General features: G+C 39.3%; 1 protein-coding gene across 3 annotated transcripts in view; it reads left to right on the top strand.

Annotated features, from left to right (window-relative positions):
- Nucleotides 1–3,220: 3,220 nt before the first annotated feature.
- dglucy (D-glutamate cyclase) overlaps nt 3,221–25,561 on the top strand; it is a 57,500-nt gene continuing 35,159 nt past the window's right edge. Inside the window, exons 1-6 of one of the 3 annotated variants that reach the window (XM_028442545.1) lie at nt 3,221–3,414; nt 4,239–4,324; nt 13,957–14,110; nt 18,697–18,783; nt 24,012–24,153; nt 24,852–25,002. In XM_028442545.1, coding sequence (XP_028298346.1) covers nt 4,246–4,324; nt 13,957–14,110; nt 18,697–18,783; nt 24,012–24,153; nt 24,852–25,002 — 613 coding nt within the window. In that variant the 5' untranslated portion in view covers nt 3,221–3,414; nt 4,239–4,245. Of the gene's footprint in view, nt 3,415–4,238; nt 4,325–13,474; nt 13,894–13,956; nt 14,111–18,696; nt 18,784–23,983; nt 24,154–24,851; nt 25,003–25,561 lie in introns of those variants that run through there. The other 2 variants (XM_028442544.1, XM_028442546.1) reach the window with 2 other exon arrangements.

Here is a 25,561-nt window from a genome sequence, read left to right as displayed (position 1 = left end):
CGCGTAATGCACAGCAGTACCAGCAACATGCAAGTGGGGTTGTCAGGTTGGGGGCCCTCTAGTGGCCAGGGGGTCCTAAGCAGCCGCTTAGTCTGTGTATAGCCTGGGCCAGCTCTGAGCATACAAACAGCTTGGTCTAGCTATCAATATAAAAAAGACCAAAATCCTCTACCAACCATCCCCACACTGCAGTGTGCTTGTCCTGCCCCCAAATATCTCAATTGACAACAATGGACTGGAAAATGTGGCCCACTTCCCGTATCTCGGCAGCCTCCTATCATCTGAAGCTGTCATTGATGATGAAATACTCCATCGCCTCAGCTGTGCCAGTGGGGCTTTCTCAAGGCTAAGGAACCGAGTCTTTGAGAACCATGACCTCCAAGCTAAGACCAAAGTCCTAGTCTACAAAGCTGTGTGCTTCCCACTCTTCTGTGTGGGTCAGAGGCATGGACCACATACAGTACGCACTTGAGACATACCATCAGAGATGCTTCCGAAAAATTCTCAGGATTAGTTGGGAGGATTGACGCACCAACACCAGAGTCTTGGAGGAGACTGGCATGCCCACCATCACTGCCACCATTGGCAAAAATCAACTCAGATGGATTGGCCATGTTATCCGCATGCCTGACTCTTGCCTCCCAAAACAAGTCCTTTATTCCCAGCTTGTTGAAGGGAAGCGGCCCCTGGGAGGCCTAAAGAAGAGGGTTAAAGGATAAGATCAAGGCAAACCTGTGGAAGTGCCTCAAGTCTTGGGAAGACAAGGCAATAGACAGGACAACATGGAGAAACCTTGTCCGTGAGGGTGCTGCACAATATAATGATGACCTCTGCCATGCTGCACAAGGCAAGCGCAGACTCAGGAAGGAGGGAGCAAACAGGCCCAATCCAAACCCACTACCACTTCATTCCCATTTCCACACTGCACCAGAAAAATATGGTCCAGAATTGGCCTCTATGCCCACCTGAAGACCCACAAGGTCCAAAAAGGAGGACAGTCATACTCGACTATGAGTGACCACCGATTAATAATTTTACTAACTTATAAAGTTAGTTTATTGTGCTTTGTTGGTAGAATGTCTGCTGGACTTCAAACAGGTCTTGTATTTGAGGAATTTTGTTACCTTATACATTTCTGAGGTTTTATTTTATTTTATTAAACAAAAGCACATTTATTCCTTTTGTGCTGTTGGGATATGCAGGGGTGTTTCTAGACTGTCTGGGTGCCCTAGGCAAGAAGGACTATGGGGCCTTCCGGCCCCAGAATGATGATGAATGAAGTCCAGGACGACAGATCAGTAAAGAAAAACTTTATTAAATAATTAACATCTCAAATAAGTAATAAATAACATAACTATCTAAACTAAATGCAAACTTTACACACAATATATACAGTAAATGCCAGAAATACAAACAATTGAAATGTGCAAAATTTTAAGTATGATAAAAATGCGACCAAGCCAAAAAAAAAAAAAAAGTACCCTAATCAAAAACATTGGATTTTGTAACCATTTCTCACTGTCATTTTGTAATTTTTTTTGGTGAATCTCCAAGGTGGGTTTTCTGAATTTTGGGGAAGTCCATGTCTGTTATTTGGAGTGGCTCTTTTCTCACAATTTGACAACGAGCATCGACAGCTTTTGGCCACAGCGCAGAATAATCTGCATGATATTATTTGATTTGCTATTATTTGAGTACCTTCTGGTGATGTGGTGTCATGGGGGTGGTGAGGAGGTGGTGATGGAATGCTGTGCTGCTGCTGCATGAAGGTGCCATCATGTCCTACTCTTCTTCTTCAAGACCCCACTCATGATCTGAGGTTAACATTGCTAGAAAGAAAATAGTATAAGAAGCAATTGTTTAAGACAAATATTTGTGTTGTCATATTAAATCAGATAGCTCCCATGATATATTTTGTTGTCATACCTGTCAAGTATCCCGTTTTGGTCGGGAAACTCACATATTTTACTCCTCTTTCCCGCCATCGTCCCGTATTAGTATTTTCCCATAAATATCCCGTATTTTAATGTAATAATAATTAAAAGATGCCTTACTACACTGAACGCTGTCGCTAGCCTTGTGAGAACTGCCACCTGAAATGGCCTGAGTGGCAGTTCTTGCGAGATTAGATTAGATTAGATCAGATTAGTGCTGACAGCGGCAACAAACCCAGAAACAACTCAGAAAACAGATGATGAATGAAGACATTCTGGTGAAAAAACCAAAGAACTGGTGTAAATACGTTGTAAAATGTAACAGAGTTTATCTTCCTAAAGAGCAGCAGGATGGGACACAGTTACACATTCTGTTAGATTAATAACTGAGATTTTAACGTCTACCACAGCTGAAGGAACCACGTAAATCACCATGAAAAATCAGCCAATCACAAGCACCACAAATATACACTGCTTTAAAAAGTGTTAAAGGATGTAAAGTCTGCAACAAATGTTTATAATAAGTCATTAGTGAATACCAGAGAACCACATGAGTGAGCATGAAAAATTATAATAAAATATATAATGAAAATAAAATGTTAATGTCTAACTTAAAGACAAGCAATGTTAAATTAACAGTAAATATGCAACATGTTGACTTGTATATAAACTGTAAGTATATTAAATAAACACGTGCTTCATATACACATTTCTGTTTTTATTTAGGCTGTTTTTTAATTTAGGAATTAGGGCTGGGTGATATATCGAGATTCAAAATGTATCAACTTTTCTATTTTGGCGATATAGAAAACTATAATATTTCATATATATATATATATATATATATATATATATATATATATATATATATATATATATAGCTTATTGTGTATCAAAATACTAGTTTTAGGAGTCACTGCTTTTACTTCTCAGAACAACATGTAAAGCTCAGTTAGATGATTAATGAGTGTCACATATTGTGCAGCTGTTTGTTAATAAATGTCCCAGTGTAGTATTTTGCATCAGCAAATTTAACCCAGAATTGTTTTTCTGGTCAGACTTTATTTGATAAAATTGTCTATATTTATATAGTATATATATATATCTTCCCGTATTAGTATTATCCCGTAAATATCCCATATTTTAATGGAATAATAATTAAAAGATGCCTTACTAAACTGAACGCCGTCACTAGCCTCGCGAGAACTGCCACCAAGCCAGGTCACTTCAGGTGGCAGTTCTCGCGAGACTAGTGACGGTGATCAGATTAGTGCTGACAGCGGCAACAAACCCGGAAACAACTCAGAAAACAGAAGATGATTGAAGATGTTCCGGAAAAAAACCAAAGAACTGGTGTAAATACGTTGTGAAATGTGACAGATAGTTTATCTTCCTAAAGAGCAGCAGGATGGGACACAGTTACATCTTCTGTTAAATTAATAACTGAGATTTTAACGTCTACAACAGAGGAAGGAACCACGTAAGTCATCATGAAAAATCAGCCAATCACAAGCACCACAAATATACACTGCTTTAAAAAAGTGTTAAAGAATGTAAATTCTGCAACAAATGTTTATATGTCATTAGTGAATAACATCAACTTTTCTATTTTGGCGATATAGAAAACTATAATATTTCATATATCATATGAAACAAAATACTAGTTTTAGAAGTCGCCGCTTTTACTTCTCAGAACAACATGTAAAGCTCAGTTAGGTGGATTTCTGAGTGCACATATTGTGCAGCTGTTAATAAAGGTCGACTTATCAGATTATAATCACATAATTGTATTTAGTAAGTGGTTGACAAGTGGGTATTTAGATTTCTTATACACCTATCTTAAAATATAAGAGATACTGGAGCTTAGTTGGGCGGGTGAGACGGCTGGTAGTGGTGCTCGGGCTCTAATTAAAATTACTGCACTAAATAACAATATACACAAAATGACAATAAAATACACAATATACAAAACGACAATAAAAATACACAAGGTTTTGAAAATAAAAGAAATCATATTTTTTAAAAAACAGTTTCATAAAATAATAACAAATCCATACAAAATAACAGCAAAGATATACAAAATGACAATAAAACACAAAATAACTCCGTAAACAAAGAGACACATAAACTCATTGTTTCCTGTGTTAATGCTCAAACTGGTCACTATTATAAATGCTTGTTGATATTGTGACACTGAGGAAACGGTAACACTTTTGTGGCTGTGATAAAAACTTGCCCATTTCTGATATAAATGTTGTGTAATCTGGAGAACAACTCTGATTTGTTTTTGTGTGTTGTCTTTAGATGAAGCATGTTGTCAGCAAATAGAGCTGTCAGACACTCCTTTGGATTCTGCAGGAGTCTTTTCACCAGTGCCATGGACAAAGCTGGTAAATTGAAAAAGGCACCAATATACAGTGTTAAGTGTTTGAATGTAAAGTACATACAGTATACACTGTAAACCCATATCAATTACCAGAACTCAAAAAAATTGACACAATCGATTGCTTCAGTTTTCTATGTTGATTAACTTAAAGCTTGGGTAGGCGATTTCCTCCAGATACACTTTTTAGGTTTTTGGTTGAAATTGTATTTATGTCCTAACAGAAATCAAGATCTTATGTTCTCTGAAAAAGTAATGAAGAAAATCCATCAGCTGTAGCAGCTGTAAACCTGTAATAACTTTGACCAATCAAGTTTCCCTATCTCCCTGCTTGTTCTCAATCTCTCACATGCACGAGCTCACTGAAAGTGTGTCACCGCTGACGGAGTTAAAACATAGTTTTTGGTCACGTTTTTTTAACACATATAATGGTAAAGTTTATTGTTTACTTACTGCTGAATGAGACATGAGACAATGGCATTTCTACACAATACAAGCGATGAGCTGAGTTCTGCTTCTGCAGCAGCTGTGCCCATGCATGTGAGTGAGACGAAGCAGGGGGGGGGTAAAGGTGGAGCCACCAGGGAGGCTACATTAAAAATCATGCTAGCTTTTGAAAATTGCCTACCCTGCCTTTAAAAGTCAAACATTTCCAGAACTTAAAAGGTTGGATCACTGGCTACTTGTACTTTTTGATAACAGTTAAATTAAAGTGTTATACAAATTAAGTTTATTTTTAAAACAATCCTTATTTGAAACAACAGAAATAACAGGACTATCATTCGTAGCATGTAATTACTTAATTCTATTAAGTTGTACTTAAGTTTTGTTTTTAAGTTATGCTTACTTATAAACAAATATAGTTCAAGCTACTAAAATGTATTAGTTAAAGTCACCCAAAAAGGAAGAAAACACCATCTTGACATAATTGAGTTAGTCAAAGTTTTTCTATAACTTTGAGTATAAACCACTTAATCTATTTAATTACTTTGAATGTTCATGTTTACATGTATTTCAGGACCGAAGTTGAGTATCATTTATTAAAATGATCAGTGCTGAAAACATATTTTAAAGGGATTTTGATATCAATCAATACAGAGGTTTGTTATTTTGTAAATAACCACCAGGGGACGACAAAGACTCATCGCAATGATTATCACGCTGTCCTGAAAAGAAAATGGACTGATTTCAGTTAAAGGAGCATAGGGCAAGATTTCGGGGGAAAAAAAACATGAATTTTAAGTTTTTTCAACCAGTTTACATGGGACAAGAGAGTCAAATGCAGAGCTGTAATCGGAGAACAACATTTTCACGTGAGATTTAGCATTGTCCAAATGTTGGTATACTGAGTTCAAAGCAAAGGAGATTGCATCCTCAACGCTCCTGTTTTCTTTGTACACAAACTGGAGCGGATTGACACATGCAGGAATCTGGCTCTTAATGAAGTCCAGTACAAGCCGCTCAAAAGTCTTCATCAGAACAGACGTGAGATTTCTTAGGATTTGGAATAATGGACTTTTTAAAGTTGTCTGGCACAATACAGTTAGTCAGTGACAAGTTGTAGATATCTGTTAAAACAGGGGCAAGTTGCTCAGGGCACAGTTTCAGTACACGAGGAGGAATGCCGTCCGGACCTGGGGCTTTCCGGACCGAGGTATTGGACAAGACACGCTGAACTTCCTGCTGCATCGTCGTAAAAGCACAATGCTCAATGCATTCGGGGAAGACAACAGGCGAGGGATCAACAGACTCAAAGCGACAGTAAAAGTTGTTGAGCTCATTCGGCAGAGCTTTGTCAACAGGAACAGTTTTTTCTGTACTTGGATTCTAGGACATAATGGTTTTTATTCCTTTCCACATGCGTTGAGGGTCATCCTCTTCAAAGTAGCGCTCTAACCGGTCCCCATAGGAATGTTTTGCATTTTTTATTGAGCGTTCTACAGCGTAACGGGACAGCTTGTAAGCAACCGCATCATTCGTTTGAAACTCTCGTTTATTTTCAATTTTACGTCAGAGTTCATCCACAAATTCTGACTGCAGTGTTCTTTGATTACTTTTTGAGGGACACAGCAGTCAATGCAAAAGTTTAAGTATCTTGTAACAGCATCACAGAATTCGTCCACATTCTCAGACTGGAAAGAGTTTTTTTGGGGAAACTTGGTATCGGTCTCCAAGGCAGAAATGCCAAGTTAGCTGCTAAAGCTAATGCTACACATGAGCTGAAAATTTTGGTTTTTCCTGGCTTTTTAACAGTGATCAATCAGCTGATCAGTGCAGTTTCACTTATCGGCCTGTACATCTTGTGCATTTCCTTCAAATTTGTAAATTGAATTAAAATTACAGCGTAATAAAATAATCATAGACCTGGTCAGTGAATGGTGTACTTCGTAAAATTTACTTTTTCAAAGTGAGAACTCATACTGTCTTTTTCGCACCCGGAAATGTCGCATGTCCCATCAATAATAATAATAAAAAAATTTTTAAGCGCTTTTCAAAAATTTCAAGACACTTTACAGTTGTTAAAACAACTACACAAGTCAGAAAAAGAAACTAACAACAATAAAGGTAAATACAGACAATACATAGCAATCACAAGTTAAAAGCTTTGGGAGAAGGAGTGTGGAAACAGAGGAGGTCTCTGCTTTGATATTGCTTCTCTCATCATTCCCGGGTAGAGTCCGAATTCCGCCTGCTGAAGACTCTGGTAGTCGGTGTTTTTATCAACCGGGGGTCACCTGTGTGGAAGTGAGGGGACTGCCTTCCTTCCATACTGCTGCTGAGCTGCTCCCACCGGTTTTTAAAAGTGCTCAAATTGGGCAGAAAGTAGCATCAGCGGAAATTCCTGACCCCCCCCCCCCCCCCCCCCCAGTCTGAATATGTGTAATATTAATAATTTAAACACTATTAAAACACTAAAGGTCTCTGGACTAAAATTACAAATGGCGTTAGGTTGGAAATATTAACAGAGTGAACAAGCTTGTTGACGTTTATATCCCTCTCGACCTATGACCCCTCCAGGTCACGCATGCACAGTTCCATAATAGGCTTATTGCCTTGAACAGACTTCGTGATGCATTTGGTACTGCAATTATGGGCCAATTTTTTTCTGCATAGTCCTGCAGACTTGATGTCAAATGACGCTGATGCGCATTCTTAGCGGCTTGGAGAGGCGTCTACTCTGCCAGAAATAAAGAAGAAGACTTGGAGACTGGAAGAAGACAAGTCAAGGAATGGAAAGAACGGCGCGCACAAGGACACTATTGGCGCATTTCCATTGGTGGTATCGGCTTTACAAGGCTCCGCACTTCTTGCTTTCGGGACCCAATACTGTTTTTCCAGAGCGTTTCCATTGAGCACCAACCTGACACGTGAAACTGCCAGACTCCATGGATTGCACTTTTTTGCTGCCATCCTCACAAGATGCCAACAAAAATCAGTGGTGGCCAAACGCTTCCTCTCTGTGCGTGACTATGCGGTAATGATTCTCTGAACCAATCATTGTAGTGCCTACATCACATTTTCAGACCAGGGCTGCTTTTTTTTGGAACCTCAACAAAGGAGGTACTAAAAAAGGCAGCACTAGGTACCATGGAGGAGTTACTTTTCCCAAGTGGAAACCTGTAAATGGAGAACAGAGTAGAGCCAATACTGCCAGTGGAAACGCGCCATTTGTGACCGAACCCGAGCACAAGTTATTTTTGTCTGAACCAGACTAAGGCTTCAGTCGCATATCCATTCACTTGCATTAAACAGTCACATTAACGGCGAGCCGTGTCACAGTATCAGCTGCTTTGGTATAAAGAGTTCACGACTTGGCTGATAACTGCAGCTACACTAACCCTGGATTTCCACTGGATGCGTAACTGCACCGTAAGTGCGCCGAAACATCAACGCAGCTGATATGTTTCCATTAAAGTCAAATTGTCAATTTCCAACGCATGCGAATCTGCTCCAGCACAGCACTGTCACTGCTGCAGCATGCTGCTGGCCTCTGCAGCAAATACGCAGCACTTCTATTTCTGCTGGATGCCAGAGCTGTGCTGCAGTAAGTTAACAAAAATAAGCCCGCACGGGACAGGAAGTAGTACATAGACAGAATAAAATATCCGGATTATTTTCAAAATAAAATACTACGTGTTCAAGGGGAAAAACACCGACCTCCAACGGGCCCAATTCAAACTTTATCCGAAAACCAACCACATATTCGGAATCAGGTGAATAAAACCTGTCCGCTGATACCACATTTGTGAAAAAATTAACACTTACACATTTTGCAATTCGGACTCTACCCAAAAACCAAGCACATATTACCATGAGCACTAAATTTGTATTTCACATATAATTATTGCATTTTTCTATGGTTGAATCACATGTATGTATCGCGTGATTAGACGTGAATTAGCGGGATCTCCCGAGTCATTGCTGCAACAGGTGCGCAGCAAAACCAGACGTGGTAGGCACTGCTGGACTGCAGATTGCGCTGAAGTTACGCAGTGGAGCAGTTTTGATGCAGATACGCATCCATTGGAAATCCAGGGTAACTGTTGTTGTGTCAGTCTTATTTCTTGATCCTTTAATAAATGTAAGAAATCTGACACTATTAATCATTTAATCTAACCACAATCCAGTACTATTACTATTAAGTTACTAATGGTACTTCCATCATTACTTTAATCATTAAATTAGGTCCAGGCCTTGCAGTAATGTGTGCGTAATGATGGTTGTCTATTTGCATCATCACATGATCCACCCACTGTGACATCATTATGTCCATCCATGCAGTTAAATCTGTAACATTCGGAGGCAGCTGCGCGGGATGGAGGGGGTCAGATATGGCCTGTTCTTTCCAGCCCAGCTTCGGATCAGTCACGGTGGGGTGATGAAGAACTTTGTTTCAGCAGAGGACGCCATGGCCTACGCCAAGACGATAAACACTGCCTGAGTTATCCAATAATTACGGTGCAGTACTCTCAGTAGAGCCATAGAGCTCCATGATTCTGGTTTTGTTTTGTATATTGTTGACTTGCTGGTTTTGTTATGTTTACATTTTAAGCTTTATAACCAAATTTGTCCATGTTCACTATTAATGGGGCTCTCTTGCAATATTGTGCAAGTTCTTGCTTTGTTTATTTTATATACATTATTATACATCTCATAGGTTGATTTATAGGATGTTAGCACACTTTACTTATTTAACTGTGGTTATTGGCTATTGCTAATGTTTTGGTTCTTATAGTCTGCGGGAGACTATCTGATGAGGTTTAGCTCAGGTTTTCTCAGAGTTGTTGTCATGGCTGTGTGGCAACAATGGTTATTCTGTTTTTTGTTTACACTGTACTCTCCCCTCTGGAGGTACCATTTTATGTGTATGTGTATGTGTGTGTGTGGGGGGCGTGGGGGGTTGGTCCGTCCTGGCTCTTTTCAGTTAACTTTGGAGTTTCTCCTTTTGCCTTTTTATTCACACTTAAATGCTTTCTGCTAACTTAAATCCCAGCACTCCTGGCATGGGCAAGCCATTTCGTTTTCTTAGTTGGAATGGGCAGTCCAACCAAAAGGGCAAGGTTTTTTAGTCATTTGAAACGGCTTAATTCTGACATAATTTTTTTACAGGAAACCCATCTTAGATTTAAAGATCATTACAGGCTCCGGTCTCCCTGGACAGGTCAGACCTACCACTCTAATTTCAACTCTAAAGCTAGAGGTGTTGCAATTATGTTTAATAAAAGGATCCAGTTCCAATCTACTGAGATTATTGCTGATAGGGAGGGTAGATATATTATAGTAGCAGGCATACTTATGCAAACAAAAGTGGTATTAGTTAATGTTTATGCGCCAAACTTTGATGATGTCAATTTTTCTAACCGATTACTTAGTAATATTCCTCATTTAAACACTCATTTGTTGATTTTTGGGGGTGGTTTGAATTGTGTGTTTGACCCTGCACTGGATAGCTCTAGTCCCAGTTCTACACCCCTGTTGGCCATGGCTAAATGTTTTTCTGATTTTATGACCCAAAGTGGTCTGGTTGACCCTTGGAGATCCCGTCATCCCTTGGTAAGGAAGTCTTCCTTCTTTTCCCCAGTGCATCAGTCATATTCAAGAATAGACCATTTTTTGTAGACAATAGACTCAACTTGTGTGTCGTTTCCTCCGATTATACAGTGGGGCAAAAAAGTATTTAGTCAGCCACCAATTGTGCAAGTTCTCCCACTTAAAATGATGACAGAGGTCTGTAATTTTCATCATAGGTACACTTCAACTGTGAGAGACAGAATGTGAAAAAAAAATCCAGGAATTCACATTGTAGGATTTTTAAAGAATTTATTTGTAAATTATGGTGGAAAATAAGTATTTGGTCAATGACAAAAATTCGACTCAATACTTTGTAATATAACCTTTGTTGGCAATAACAGAGGTCAAACGATTACTATAGGTATTTACCAGGTTTGCACACACAGTAGCTGGTATGAATTCAACATGAATTCATCATGGCGGCAAGGAAAACCTTCTGTTAAGCAGCAGGAACCTTGTGTGGATCCCATTCCTATGATGAACAGCCATCCACGTTATGCTGTGTTGGGTGTGTGCAGAGGAAAGGGTGGAGACAGAGTTGTTTAGATTCTGTAACTCCACACTGAGGATCCCACGGACCTGCAAGACAAAAGCCAGAAGGAGTACAGGAGCAAACACACAAGGGAAGAAGCAGACATAGAGGGAGTGTTAGAGAGAGGAATGGGACCCTCTCCGGTCCCTCTCTAACCTAAATGACCTCTCTCTTAAAGCATTTAAATCTTTTTCTTCATGTTTATACAAATCTCAGTTTTTCACCGACACTACTGAAATGAATGAGTTTCTGGCTAATCTTAAGATTCCAACTATTAAACCTGACCAAGCAAAATATTTGGATACTCCTCTTTCCCTTGAAGAATTAAAATCTTCAATCAAAGCAATGTTGTCTAATAAGGCCCCAGGTCCCGACGGATTCCCGATTGAGTTCTTTAAGAAATTTATTGATAAATTGTCACCTTTAATTTTGTCAATGCTTAATGAATCTTTGGAGAATGACTTGTTACCACCCACTTTGTCCCAAGCCTCAATAATTCTTCTCTTAAAAAGTGAAAAAGACCCCACATTGTGTAGTTCTTACAGACCCCTCTCCCTACTTAATGCTGATTCTGGCTAAAACTATCGCCACTCGCTTAGAGAATGTCTTGCCCAATATTATCTCTGAGGAGCAAACAGGAATTATTAAGGGACGCCATATATTTTTTAACACCCGTACTCTTTTTGATATAATTTATTCCAATCACTCAGACAGTTTACCTGAGATTGTAGTCTCATTGGACGCTGAGAAGGCGTTTGATAGGGTCGAGTGGGGATACCTGTTTGCAGTACTGGAGAAATTTGGCTTTGGACATAAATTTATTAGTTGGGTTAGACTATTATATACTTCACCACAAGCCAGTGTTCATACAAACAATGTCTTTGTAAGCTGACGATTTGTTGATGTATGTAACGATCCTGTATCCTGTCTTCCAGGTGTCTTTTCCGTTTTGGATAAGTTTAGCTCATTCTCAGGATATAAGCTAAATCTCAATAAAAGTGAATGTTTCCCCATTAATGCAGCTGGTTCACTACTCCAACAAGCTGACTTGCCTTTTAAGATCAATCTCTGGTTTCAAGTATCTTGGGATTCATGTGACTCGTACCTTTTCTGATCTTTTTTCGGCTAATTTTACCTTACTTATAGCCCAAGTAAAGTTTGATTTTCAGAAATGGAATAGTCTGCCCCTTTCCTTGATTGGAAGGATAAATGTTATTAAAATAAACATCCTACCAAAATTTCTCTATCTATTCCAATCAATCCCTTTATTTTTACCCAAATATTTTTTTGACACTTTGAATATAATGTTTGGTTCTTTTATTTGGGGTTCGGGGTCCCCGAGGGTCCGGAAATCGTTATTGCAGAGATGCAAGTTTGGTGGTGGACTTGCCCTACCAAACTTTGAATTTTATTATTGGGCTACACATATTCATAAAATACGTTTTTGGATTGAATGTCCTCAGTTAATTTGGTGCAAACTAGAAAGTCAATCTTGTTCTAATGCATCTTCTCTGCCTGCTCTTATATATTCATCTCTCCCAGTCAGGGTCTCAAAGTATGTTAAAAGCCCTGTTGTACTTAATACCCTAAAGATTTGGTTTCAGTTCAGGAAATATTTCAAATTTCTTGTGGCATCTCCTCTGGGTCCATTGTGTAGTAATCACCTGTTTCTCCCCTCACATATGGATTCCACTTTCTCAACATGGCGTAACAAAGGTATACATTGTTTCCTTGATATGTATTCAGATAGTACTTTCAATAGTTTTGCCAATTTGTCATCACGATATGATTTGCCCGCAAAACATATGTTTAGGTACTTCCAAGTCAGACATTTCATTTCTAAATCTTTTCCTGCCTTCATTTTTCCAAATTAAGGTTGTCTAAAATTTTCCCGGAGGTAGAGGACAAATGTGACCGTTGCTCCAATTCACAGTGTCATTTGAGTCATATGCTTTTCTTTTGCCCTCGCTTGCATACTTATTGGTCGAGTTATTTTCATATAATGTCTACCGTAATGGGAATTGATTTACAACCCTGCCCATTTATTGCCATCTTTGGCACTCCTGTTAAGCCAACACAACTAAATTTGGCCCAAAAAGAAATGATAAATTTTACCTCTTTGATTGCCAAACGCCGCCTCCTCCTTCAGTGGAAATCCCCTAACCCTCCCTCTGTATCACAGTGGATTACAGATATCATGTTCTTCCTTAAACTTGAGAAGATTAAATACACAATGAGAGGGTGTACTGATAAGTTTTTTTGTAAATGGCAATCTTTTATTTCATACTTCAAGGAGTTGCAAGTCCTGCCAGACTGAGTGCTGTTTTGTCAAGTATAGTTTGTGTGAACTCCATTTGAGCCAGGGTGGGATGGGTGAAGGATGGTGGGTTTAATCTTTGTTTTTGTTTGTTGTTTTTTCTTTTCTTGTTTTTGTGTTTCGTGAGCATTTAAAAAAAAAAACAAAAAAAAAAACTGGAAAACTGTAATGCATGACTGTATGTTTCCAATTGATATATTTTCCAATAAATATATTTAAAAAAAAAAAAAAAATCTGTAACATAACTAAGAACAAGCCCAATCTTTGGTGTTATAATTATTAACTCTTGGAGTAACACATTGTAACGTCACATGACCAGGATGAGGCCACATCATTGTCATGTGATGATATAAAAGGAATCCTATTGGACAAACTTGCAGTTACAAACCAGGGCCAGTTCTTAATAATTATCCGGATTTGGAAATATCATTTTCTCACATCCAGGATCAGGTAATTTACAAGACTTTCCAAATCTGGATTACTACTGCTCTGATTGGGAAAGCACATTACAAGGTAGTTTCCAGACTTTTGGGACAGCCAATGGCCTCTTTACTTACTAGGGAGTTGGCAACACTGGGTCTGAGCCCAGCTGAACTGAGGCTGTTAATCAGACAGGGAGACTGCAGAATTAGCACCACATCAGGATTAGCAAACGGTAAGAGAGAGTCAAACGTTTCTATTGCTTCACATGTCACATGACTTCTGTCCTGTTTTACAGGTTTCCAACAATGTAATGTAATCATCCTGCCAAGTGATCTGGCCAACGACTTTGAGGCTTTCTGTCACAGTAATCCTGCTTCTTTACCACTGCTTTATCGCAGTCAATCAGGAGAAAGCTCGTGTCCACCTCTGGTTAAACATGCTGACATCAGGTATTCACCAAACACAAAAATGTGCACTCACCTGTAGATCAATGACTCGTGCGTACTGTTTTTCTTAACAGGTTTCCTCATTATTCTACATTTTCATTTTTTGCATCATTCTTTAAAGCTTACCTTAAACACAAACACACACACACACACACACAGACACACGCATAGGCAACTGGCGAGCCTGGAGCCACTTGCTGCCCTCGGATTAATGTTGTATGCCCCCCAAAACAAAGAGGCAAGATGATACAAAACCACAAAATTACATGAAATGATTCAAGAACACAAAATGGAAGTAAAATACACAAAATGATTCTAAAAAACACAAAAAAATGACTGCCAAATCATACAAAACTATGACAAAACACACACGGAAATATACACAAAATGATTCATGACATACAATAGAATAACACAAATACTCAAAATGATGACAAAAAAACACACAGAAAGCCACAAAACCCTTATTTTAATGCTCGGATTAGTCTTTATTCTAAACACTGACATGAATGTTGATAATGTCGCCCTCGGATCAGACGAGCACATTTTTGATCACATACAAGCTTATCGTCTGCTTTTTCTAATGTAATTACCTCTGGTGTCTGTTTGTTTGTGAACAGTCATACCCAAAAGCACAATAATGGATTTTGAAGAAATGTTTAGGCAATATTTGAAAAGAATAAAGAACAAGTGATTTTATTTTGGAAATAATTCTGTGGGGTATTTCATTGAAGTTTTCTTAAAGCTGCAGTATGTAAGCTTTTTTGGGCATAATTTGGTCAAAAATTCATAATCATCTTTGAGCATATTGTAATCCAAAGTATTCTGAGCGAATAGTGAATCTCTTATTTTTCTCCTAGCTCTGTAAATGTTTATAAATTCAGGAGCATGACACTAGATGTAGCCACTCAGAGATCTCTCAACAAACAGGTGTTCCATAGGCTGTTTTGGGCATTACTGTTGGCTGCTCGGCTGAAGTCAGCCAATAGTAATGCTGACTCACGTACTATCGATAGTAAAAGTGTAACGGCAGAAGTCTCCATCGTGGCGTTAGATACAGTTACACGACAAAGCAAGCGGAAAAAGGCAAACCAAGGTGGAGAAACAGTTTAAAGGCACAAACATACTTGGGAGGAACAGACCGCTTTGCGTCCTCATAGATCCCTGTGAATCCGCAGGGTCTGTCCCATACATACTGTTGTCAGAAGGAGAGTGATAACACACAGGATAAATCGCGTGCAAACCTAAGAGAAGCTTATTCAAGTTGAATTCATTTTACTGTCTGGATGCGGAGTGTTGGTTGTCACTCTGCTCTGAGTGGCACAGCCCCCTCTGGGATGCTCCGAGACATTTATTAACCATTTGCTTAAGTCCAGCGATCATTGGTGCAAACGTTAATACTAATTTATCATGCGCATGTCCCATAGAATTAAACCAGATAAACTCTATTTTACTTTGCACCCGCAAATAAAACCCCTTCTACAAAGTACGGAGTAATAAATTATGTACACCTCTTTCTACATCCAACCTTCTAACACATACTCGTTTGGCCATAATTGCTAAGTATACTTAAGCCCCCCACTATATGAATACATACGTACTACTGTACTAGTCTAATAAATTCAAATGAACGCAGGGAGGAGCTGTGCTGTGTGACGCTGCTTCATGTCACATCCAGCTTTGTAGCTGCTCCCCGTGTATGCACCTCCTGCGCCCTCACTGCTCTCTTTCTCCAAAAAGCGATAGTGTTCATGGAGTTTGGCATTGGCGAGTCTTAGCCCTTCCCTGTCCCTCACAGTATATGAAGATGTTTGTGATTTGAACCTCAATGAATGGACATTCTGTGCGATAAAAACGAGAGGCGATGGATGGTTTATGATTCTATTGTCATTTGTATCTATTTCAAATCATAATTAGGCAGATGGTAAACAAAATATGCTGCTTAAACCTGGTAGGGAGCAGGTTTACGCCACAGACTGTGTTTTTATGGCAAGTTGGCCACTAAGGTGTTTTCTCTTTGATGAAGCGGCCGTTACAAGAAATTTGTTTGATGATATATATATATATATAATACTATATTACTTATTTTAGATCTGTATTTATTTTTTATTTGAGCTGGTTCTTTTGAACCTCCTGTTGATGACTTTGCATTATTTAAGTGTGATCATGAGGGGCCAGGTGTCCAAAAGGTAATCGGATCAGAATTTGGATAATGGCTTGGATCAAAAACTAAAAACAGATTACGTCACATAATCTGGATCAAACCCTCAGTTTTAGTAGGATTTGGATAACGCTGATCCAAAAAATTTGGATTATTCTGATCCCAGCTGTATGTTAGATTCAGTGTGAATTTCAGGAACAAAATGTGATTTAAATTAAATTCTAACTGGTCAAATAAATGTTATTATCATGCCGTAGATATGCATTTATTCATTCATATTTTTCCAACTGATTTTTAAAACATACAGTTACATTTATGGACTAGTTCACACTACAGAACAATGAAGTAGAATTAAAATAATCCTCTCAAAAGCTGTCAAAATTAAACAATATTCAATTCTAGCTGTTAACAGAAACATCCAAAAATCATTGTTCAAAAATAGTTTCTGACAGTAGCATCCCTTACTGAATGTCTCGTCACTTTCTCCTTCTGAGAGAAAACAAGCGGTATGTTTTCATTTTCAGCACTCATTATCTGGATTTTGTAATCTTAAAAGGTTTGGATTTGGATAAGACTGATCTAATCAATTTTTTGCTTTGAACAACTGGAATCAAATTCAGATGGGTTACGTTATCCTGGATAGCAGAAAAAGGGTTTGGAAGTCCAGATAGTTTTGACCCAGATTACACCTTTTATACTACGAATCTAGATTGAATTAGTCTCCATTAGCTGTGTTGAACTAACCAAACATTCCTTCTCAGACACAACCTGTACTACGAAGGTTGATCACCTATGATCGCAACACGCTAATTTAAGCCAAGTGCTTACAGCCTCGCTATGTGCGGGTGCACATGAAAGTAGTGGAGATTGCAGCGTCTGACCAATCAATGGAGAGAACTGGCAGACTGAGCATCTTAACAATGAATTGAGCAACAGCTTATGACCTTAAACAATGAAACATCTATGATGACAGTGAAGAGCAACAGTGAATTAGTGCAGCATTTATACTCGCTCAGATCTGACCCACTTCATAAGTTTAAAATGATGAATAATTAAAATCCATAATTCAGACCAAAGGCAATCCTGTTGTTTCAGAAAAGGCAGTAATGAGAGAATTCAGGCAGGAAGCTGCTGACACTGTGAATGCATAAAAGCGTAAGATTCATTATTATACTAATCCATTGGATGATAAACGGACAGCGCTCTGCAGTTAAACTTTATTACTGCACACACGTTTCTATTCAAGTAGAAGTCAATCACACACACTGGGATGAGAGCACATTGTACATATTCCTGCTAATAATGTCAGCCCCAGCGTTTGAATGAATGAACAAATGAATTAATGACTTCAGCCGTCCGCACACATGGATCGACACAGCTTCAACAGCTGACTGTAAATCAGTCCATTAGATATACAGTAAATCTATATCTTTCGTAAAGGATGTCATCGGTAAATGAAAGCATTGCATTTACAATTAATAATCTTCTTTCCTAAACTCAGCTGTCAGATTTGCACCCACCAGGATCCTCACTCATTCTTATTAACAAAGTCAACACAAAAAAGTACAAATTGCCTTCAGGAAATGATTCAGAAAACACACAATATGACTATAAAAATACAGTGAAATAACAGAATAATTTAGAAAATGACAAAAATTACCCCTAAAACACAAAATCACATAAAAAAAACAACACAAATTGACTCCAAAAACACACTAAACAACAACCCCAACACAAAACAACAGAAAAACACCCAAATTGAAAGAAAAATATATTGCACCACAATGAAATACAAAAATATACAAAATGACAACAAAAATACACAAAAATTACTTCTAAAGCACAAAATTACATTGACAACACAAATTGACTCCAAAAACTATGTGGAGTGAAAGAATAATGCAATGTAAAGCAATTTGAGTATCCTTAAAAGTGCTATATAAATCCAATGCATTATTATTATTATTATTATGATTAACAATAATAATTAAAATTACTCAAAGAAAAAACAAAATCAACACAAAACTAGTATGCACAAATTTCCTCCAGTAAATGATTCAGAAAACACACAACTACAGCAATACAGTGAAATAACAGAAGAATATATAAAACGGCATCAGAAATACACAAAAATTACTCCTAAAACACAAAATCACATAAAAAACTCACAAAATGAGAGAAATATACAAAACCACAATTAAATACAGAGAACCTGTTCTACAAAGCAGGATGTCGTCTAAAAAGAAGACAAAAACACAAATTCCTTTATTCTTTCCTGTATTATTGCTCAGATTAGTCATTTTTCAAACTGCTGACATGAATGTTGAGAATGTGGCCCTCAGATCAGATGGTAACATTTTGTGGCCCACGCTGTGATAGTTACCCATCTCTGTATAACATTGATTGCTTCAATAATGCGTGTCTACAGGACGGATATCCCTCAGTACTGTGTGTATGAAGACGGACGTCTGGTAAAAACAGTCTCAAGCCTACAGAGTTACAGCAGGAAAACAAGGTACGGCCACAGAGAAGGATTTCACTGACACCACATCGATTTGAAGAACCTTTAAAAGACAGCTCAACAATAATTCTCGACTGTCAGATGGGTTTTCCATTTGGGCCACTAGGTGCAGTAGCTCCTGAACTGGAGACTCTAACATGTGATCTTTAAATAACAGGCCAGAAATACAGAACCAATACTTCCTTTAGTGTCTGGGCCAATAGGACGAGTTAGCCCATCACACTGTGAGAATTTAATGGCTATACATGCTAGTCCTTTCTATAGGAAAATGTACGACTAAACATGGAGTTGTTATAATTCCAGAAAATTCATTTAGTCTTCTTTTTTAATATCTTAAGGTTTCATTCATTCAGTCAACTTTTTTTCAGGATGTTTACTTTCCTGAAAAACTGCCAATCTTCATCAGATGCAGTTGATAGTCGAAACATGTCAGGAGATCAAAGTAAATTTCCTAAAAAAACGTTGTCTGACTAAATGAAATATTAACATATTATTCAAAAAGAAAATGAACTTGCAAGAATTATTATGCGGAAGTTGAGGACACATCAAAGCGATCAGCCTCTGCAGAAGACTGGCAGTTGACAGTCGAAACATGTCTGCAGATTGAAAGTAAATTTCCTGAAAGAAATTGTCTGAATAAATGAAACCTTAACATACTATGGAGTATATACTCTACCGGTCAAAAGTTTTAGAACACCATGCTTTTTCCAGTTTTTTAATGAAAATTATTCAGTTTGTGTCATTGCACTCTGAAATGAAAGCGAGAACAAATAAGCAATTGGAGTTGAAAAAAGAAATAACTGAATCAATTTAAAGACCAAAATGTTTTCTAAACTTTGGACTCATCGAAGTACAGTGTTCCAACACTGCTTTTATGCAGACAGAGGGGGTTGTAAGTAATCAAGAAAAGTTGGAACACCTATAGGAATTAGTAGCACCAGCTTTCAAGGCTGATTCAACCTTCATTGCTGCAGAACAGCTTTAAATTGTTAACCCACTTTGTGTTCCCTGAAAAAGGCCTATTTGTATAATTCTGAAATGTACATTTTTTTTCATTTTTGGGTAACCAAACCTTTTTTTTTTAATCTTTTTCTGCACATGCTGTCAAAGGTCAACACTACAAGAAGTGAAATCTTTTTAAGACAGCAATTCATGTTTTGTTACTACAATTAAATAAATGAATTTATTTTGTTGCATAATTGTGACCATCACCAGCCCTACCTAAGGAAGGGTAAGAAACATTTTATTTTAGGGAGGATATAAAAAGAGATGGCAGTGTTACACCTAAGTGAGGGGGTGTGGGGAGGGGGAGGTGGAAGGGAACAGGGAGGAGAGACACATTTTGTGCATATTGTGCTTATTGTGTTGTGTAATCAAGCCAGTCTGGTGACAAGTGTGAAGCTTACTGTAGGTATAATGGTGGTGGCTGTGAACAGAGGGAAGGAGCGAGTGGTTCAGGTGGTAGTGGGTCGTCTTCTGATCGAGAGGTTGGGGGTTCGATCCCAGTACCTGACTATGTGTCGAAGTGTCCTTGGGCAAGACACTGAACCCAAAGTTGCTCCCAGTGGTCGACTAGTGCCTTGCATGGCAGTCTGTCCCACTGGTGTGTGAATGTGAGAGTAATTGGGTGAATGAGCTGATATGTAAAGCGCTTTGAGACTGCTTCAGTGTGGTGATAAAGCGCTATATAAATCAAGTCCATTTACCAAGTCCATTTAATACCTAAAACAGGTATTTGGGATCAACGTGTCTAAGGTTAAGCCCAGTACGAGTTTTATCCCACAGCCCAGTGCATTGTAGACCAATGTATAAGCAAGAATCGCAACTGCAAACCCAAGCACCGCCCCGGGCCCGAAGATGCAGCCAGGCCAGCAGAAAGAGTGGAGGCGGTCCCGGGGGGCGCCCCCCCCATCCCAGCCCACGTATTGCTCTTGGGGTCTGGCAGGCTTGGCCGGCTGGCTGTGCCTGTCCTGGCGGGGGTCTTCCGGGGCGGTTCTCACGGGCTGCGCCCTTGCATGCCTGTGTGTGCGGCTTAGGCGGTGTCCTGTGAGACCAGGGTCTGCTGCTCGGCCGCCTCGGGGCTGCACACGCCACCGGGGGCGGTGGCTGCCTCTCGGCTTGGAATCTTGGGGGCATCTGGGGGGCTGCCTGGCCGTGGTGGGTTGGCCTGGGGCTCTTTGGCCTCCGCTCTTTCTGCTGGCCTGGCTGCATCTTCGGGCCCGGGGCGGTGCTTGGGTTTGCAGTTTAATTAAGGAGCGAGGACACTGCCATCCTAATGCCCGGGGTCTCCTCTGGCACTCCACTGATACATAATTTCAGATTCAGTAGCTATGTCCATCTACAAAGCACCACTTCTACAGCAGATCTGCCCAAAGCAGGTCACTAATAATCACTCTAAGGGTGCCATGAGAAGACCTACTAGAAATGTAGAGCCCCTGCATAAAGACTATTAAAATGGCACTATAGCCGAAGCGTGCACCATGAAGCATGCAGCCTTTAACAGCCCTCACCCTTAGGAAGGGGAACGTATGATATTAATATTGTAGATGATATTTGGCTACCAAACATGTTTCATATCAGGTGGACCGCTATCTCCTGGCAAGACAGTCCGACGCGGTAGGAAGGGCAAGGTGCGCAAAATGAAAACAATAAATGTTAACTAGGCTGCCTGTCGGAAGCAGCTTCAAAAGGGTAAGATTACAGATTGTTTGCGAAGGTATCGGCAAAAAAAATTGAGCAGGGATTGTCTTTTTTCAAAAAACTCAAAATGTAACTTTGTTAAGGCTGCAGCTACCAATCTTTGTTTTTTTTAATCTCTCTTTTTTTTCATTAAGGCGGAAATAGTGTAAACAAATGTGCAACATAATGAATAAAAACAAAAATAAATGATGGGCACACGCTGTCTCATGGCAAACGAAAAGGTTAATGCGCTTAACCACAGGCAATTCAGGAATCTCATTGCTGAGCTGGACCAAGGGCTTCCAGGTGACCTGCCGCTGCACTGCACTGTGAGGTGGCTGTCAAAAGGCAAGGTACTCTCTCGCTTCTTTGAGCTTTTGGATGCCGTGAAACTGTTCATGGAAGAGAAAGACAAGGACTTTCATTAAGGGCTTTCATTGAAGACTTCTTTGTATTTGTGCACGCACGCACAATGCCATGTCTTACAAACACACAATGCCATGTCTTACAAATATAGACTGGGATTAGACATCCCAGAAAGACTGAAGTATGAAAAGAAGCTGTCCTTGCTCGGTTTGGAGTGTTGTCCAGACTAAATTCCTCACGGTTTGTGGAAAGACGACCCAACTGGGTGGCCTGATCTGGAGTACCTGGTCGAGACTCCTGGTGTGTTCACAAAAGAGAAAATGCAAATGTACAAAAGTCTTGAGGCATGCATCTTTTTTGTGAGGGAAGACTAAAAGCCATGGCTTTTTTTTTAACTCATTCACTGTCATATATGTAATTTCAAATCGAATTCCGTCGGTGTTGAATGTTCTCAAAGCTTGTGCCCATTTTGATCGTTTTTCCGACTCTGTTAGGAACAAGAAAAACGATACCTTCTCGCCTTGGAGTGAGTGGTTGCCGTATCTGAATGCAGCACACTTTTTAGGCATGATAAACAGGGGCTCAAAAAGGTAGAGAAATGTGAGCTTGTGTGTCGCTTTCAGTAGTAATAACTATGTAGTTGTTGGCACCCCTCAAAATGGCGGGGCGAGTTACTAGGTCAAATGTCCCAGATGTGTGACGTCACATGAATCTATCTGTAGGGAACTATAGCATTAAGAAGCAAAGAACGTGTGAAAGGCTCAAACCATTTGAGCCTTTCACACGGAACATCGAATATTTCAATACAGAGAACTAACAGATTATAAAGTATTCAATCAATAATTACCTTCAAGTTCTATCCGGATCAAAGGCATGCGAGTCCTTTTGAGGAGCACTGACAAGCCTGACTGGCCCCGAACTGAGGCAGAGTTTCCCACAATTAACAGCTGGTTCGGATCCCGGGTGAATTTGGACCCACAGACACGTCTGTCGGTTCGCCTCGATCCAGGAAAAAGTCCAGTGCCAGACGTCGCCTTCATCCTTGTCACCATTTGTTAAGGTTATTTTTTACTCTTACACAAATAACGAATGAACTAAAAAAAAAAAAAAACTCTCTATTGAATGATGTAGAGGAAGAAGAGCGCCCACAAAGAAGTGTGTCCCAGATCCAAAAACACATTTATAAAGAGGGAGGGAGAGGGAGAGGGAGAGAGAGAGAGAGAGAGAGACTATGATGGTAAATGGTAAATGGACTTGATTTTATATAGCGCTTTATCCCCACACTGAAGCAGTCTCAAAGCGCTTTACATATCAGCTCATTCACCCAATCACTCTCACATTCACACACCAGTGGGACAGGACTGCCATGCAAGGCGCTAGTCGACCACTGGGAGCAACTTAGGGTTCAGTGTCTGGCCCAAGGACACTTCGACACATAGTCAGGTACTGGGATCGAACCCCCAACCTCTCGATCAGAAGATGACCCACTACCACCTGAGCCACGGTCGCCCGTGGCTCGTGGCTCAGGTGATGATGTCACCTCTTTTATCTGTCTGTGTGTGTGTGTTGCCTTGGTGCCTGGTTTCAGCCAGGAACAATATCTCCATGTGAGGGTTTGTTATCATATCTGTGAGTTCACTGTTACTCACAGCATGAAAATATATCCCAGAGATGAAAAATAACTTACAAAATGTACAATTTTATAGTATATGAGCACACAACGTTTCTGTTCACAAGTGAATGAATGAATAATGCATTTGTCATGTGCATAAGCACATCAAAAATTGTACACATCAACACACATTTGATATGATTAATATAATGATTGCCGTAACAATGCCATTTCAAGCTATTCATTGAACTTGCACAACTTTTTAGTCGTTAGATTAGGGTGTTTTAAAACTTTTGACCGGTAGCGTATGTTAGATTCATTTATTTACAGTGTTTCAAATAAACCTTCAAACTTCATTGTTTAATAAATGTTTGTACATCTGCTGACTTTCAATAATACCATTATTATGAATTGACTTGTGCTGTACAGCAGGGATGGATGGAGTTTTCTTTTATGCTAATCTAAACACATATTAAATCATATTTTTTTTAATTTCTTTTTTCATTTCACATGTTTGCATTCATGTCATCCCCCCAGTCTCACTGCCTTGCCTTCATTTTCCCAGCATGATGTCGGAGCATCCTAACCCTCTATCAGACATGGTCTCTTTCTATATTGGCTGCAGTTTTGGCTTTGAAGGGAAACTAAGGAAAGCTGGAGTTCCTGTGAGAAATGTGGAACAAGGCAAGAATGTCAGCATGTACAGGGTAAGGTGCAGTCTTCACTCCACTGCTCCCAACCTTTGGACAGTTTGTGTAGCAGCGCTGCTTCAAAGTAGCTTGAAAGGATTACAGTTTAGCTTATGTCTCTTGTGCTCATTGCTTTAATGTTTTAATCATACAGAACACACAAAAAGTACAAAAAGTCACTGGAAGATATACATGACAACAAAATGTATACAAACCCTTTCATCTTTGATGTATTAATGCTCAGATTGGTCATTATTCGAAAGTGTTTATTCATGTTCCCCAGCTGTTGTTTAAAGCTGATATCCGGAGGATGAAAAGAGAGAGAAAATTCAAAAACGAACGTCTCAATGGCCCTCCCTAAATAGCTCCACATTCTCTGCCATTCTACCAAAAGCCACACCTCTATTTTTGTCCACGCGCATCGCGGAACATAACAAGGTTGTATCGGGTCACATTGATATAGGTCTGTGTGTCCCTCCACCTTTGAAAAGCAGCTTTGAGATAAATTGCTGCTCAGAGTGATACCTGTTTGCTGTTTGCGTGGACCATATAGACCACAGTAAAAGTGTAGTTAGGTATTTTTTCACATTTGAAAAGAATTATACATAAACATAGATTTCTCAGAAACTCCGAATATCAGCTTTAAGTTACATGGTAATCCCAAACGCTTGATCTATTTTGTGTTGAAAATGATGTGGTTCTTCTTGTTTTCTCAGACCTCAGTTCTCTGTGTGACTGCTGGAGTGTTCAGCTGTCCTCTAGTGGTCACAATGCGTCCAATACCAGCAAACATGTTGGATGCAGCAGTGGAGGTGACTTATCTGACCCCTCTGGCACATGGAGCTCCTGTTCACATTGGAGATGCAGGTATGATACATTTTCACCACAGGAACATTTGATTGACTTTTAGGGGTGGATTAACTAAAGATTTAGGGGTATTAAAACGTGTGCAAATGTCACTCCACGCGCTAATAAGTACCCCAGGGAATCAGGACTGTGCGTGTTTGGTGCATCACAATGTGCCCACAATCCATTTAGTGCATTTTCCTCTGATGAATATGTAAAGTTGAAGGGGATCAAAAAAAAATGGGAGGGGAAAATGCAAATCAATTTGTTAAAAAAAACCCCACCATGTTAGAGTCACAAAGAAAACACAGAAATATGCTTTTTGGTTGCAATTTTACTTTGTTTTAATGAAAGAACCAAGGAGACAATCACAGTACAAGTCAGATGATTGTCTGAAAAAGAACACAAATGGAACATCTTTTATACCTGTAAAAGTGGGTGTTGATGTAAATCATCAACTAACTAGACCTTCAATTTTAGAGAGCTAAAGGGAAAACCTTAGATAAGGATGTTAATTATCTACTTCTGTCCCAGCGTGTTATTGATTTAACCTGACATTACCTTGAGTTTAAGTGAGAAA

This window comes from Gouania willdenowi, unplaced genomic scaffold (genome assembly GCF_900634775.1).
Source record: "Gouania willdenowi unplaced genomic scaffold, fGouWil2.1 scaffold_55_arrow_ctg1, whole genome shotgun sequence".
NCBI classification, from domain to species: domain Eukaryota; kingdom Metazoa; phylum Chordata; class Actinopteri; order Blenniiformes; family Gobiesocidae; genus Gouania; species Gouania willdenowi.
This window is presented reverse-complemented; position numbering and strand designations above follow the sequence as displayed.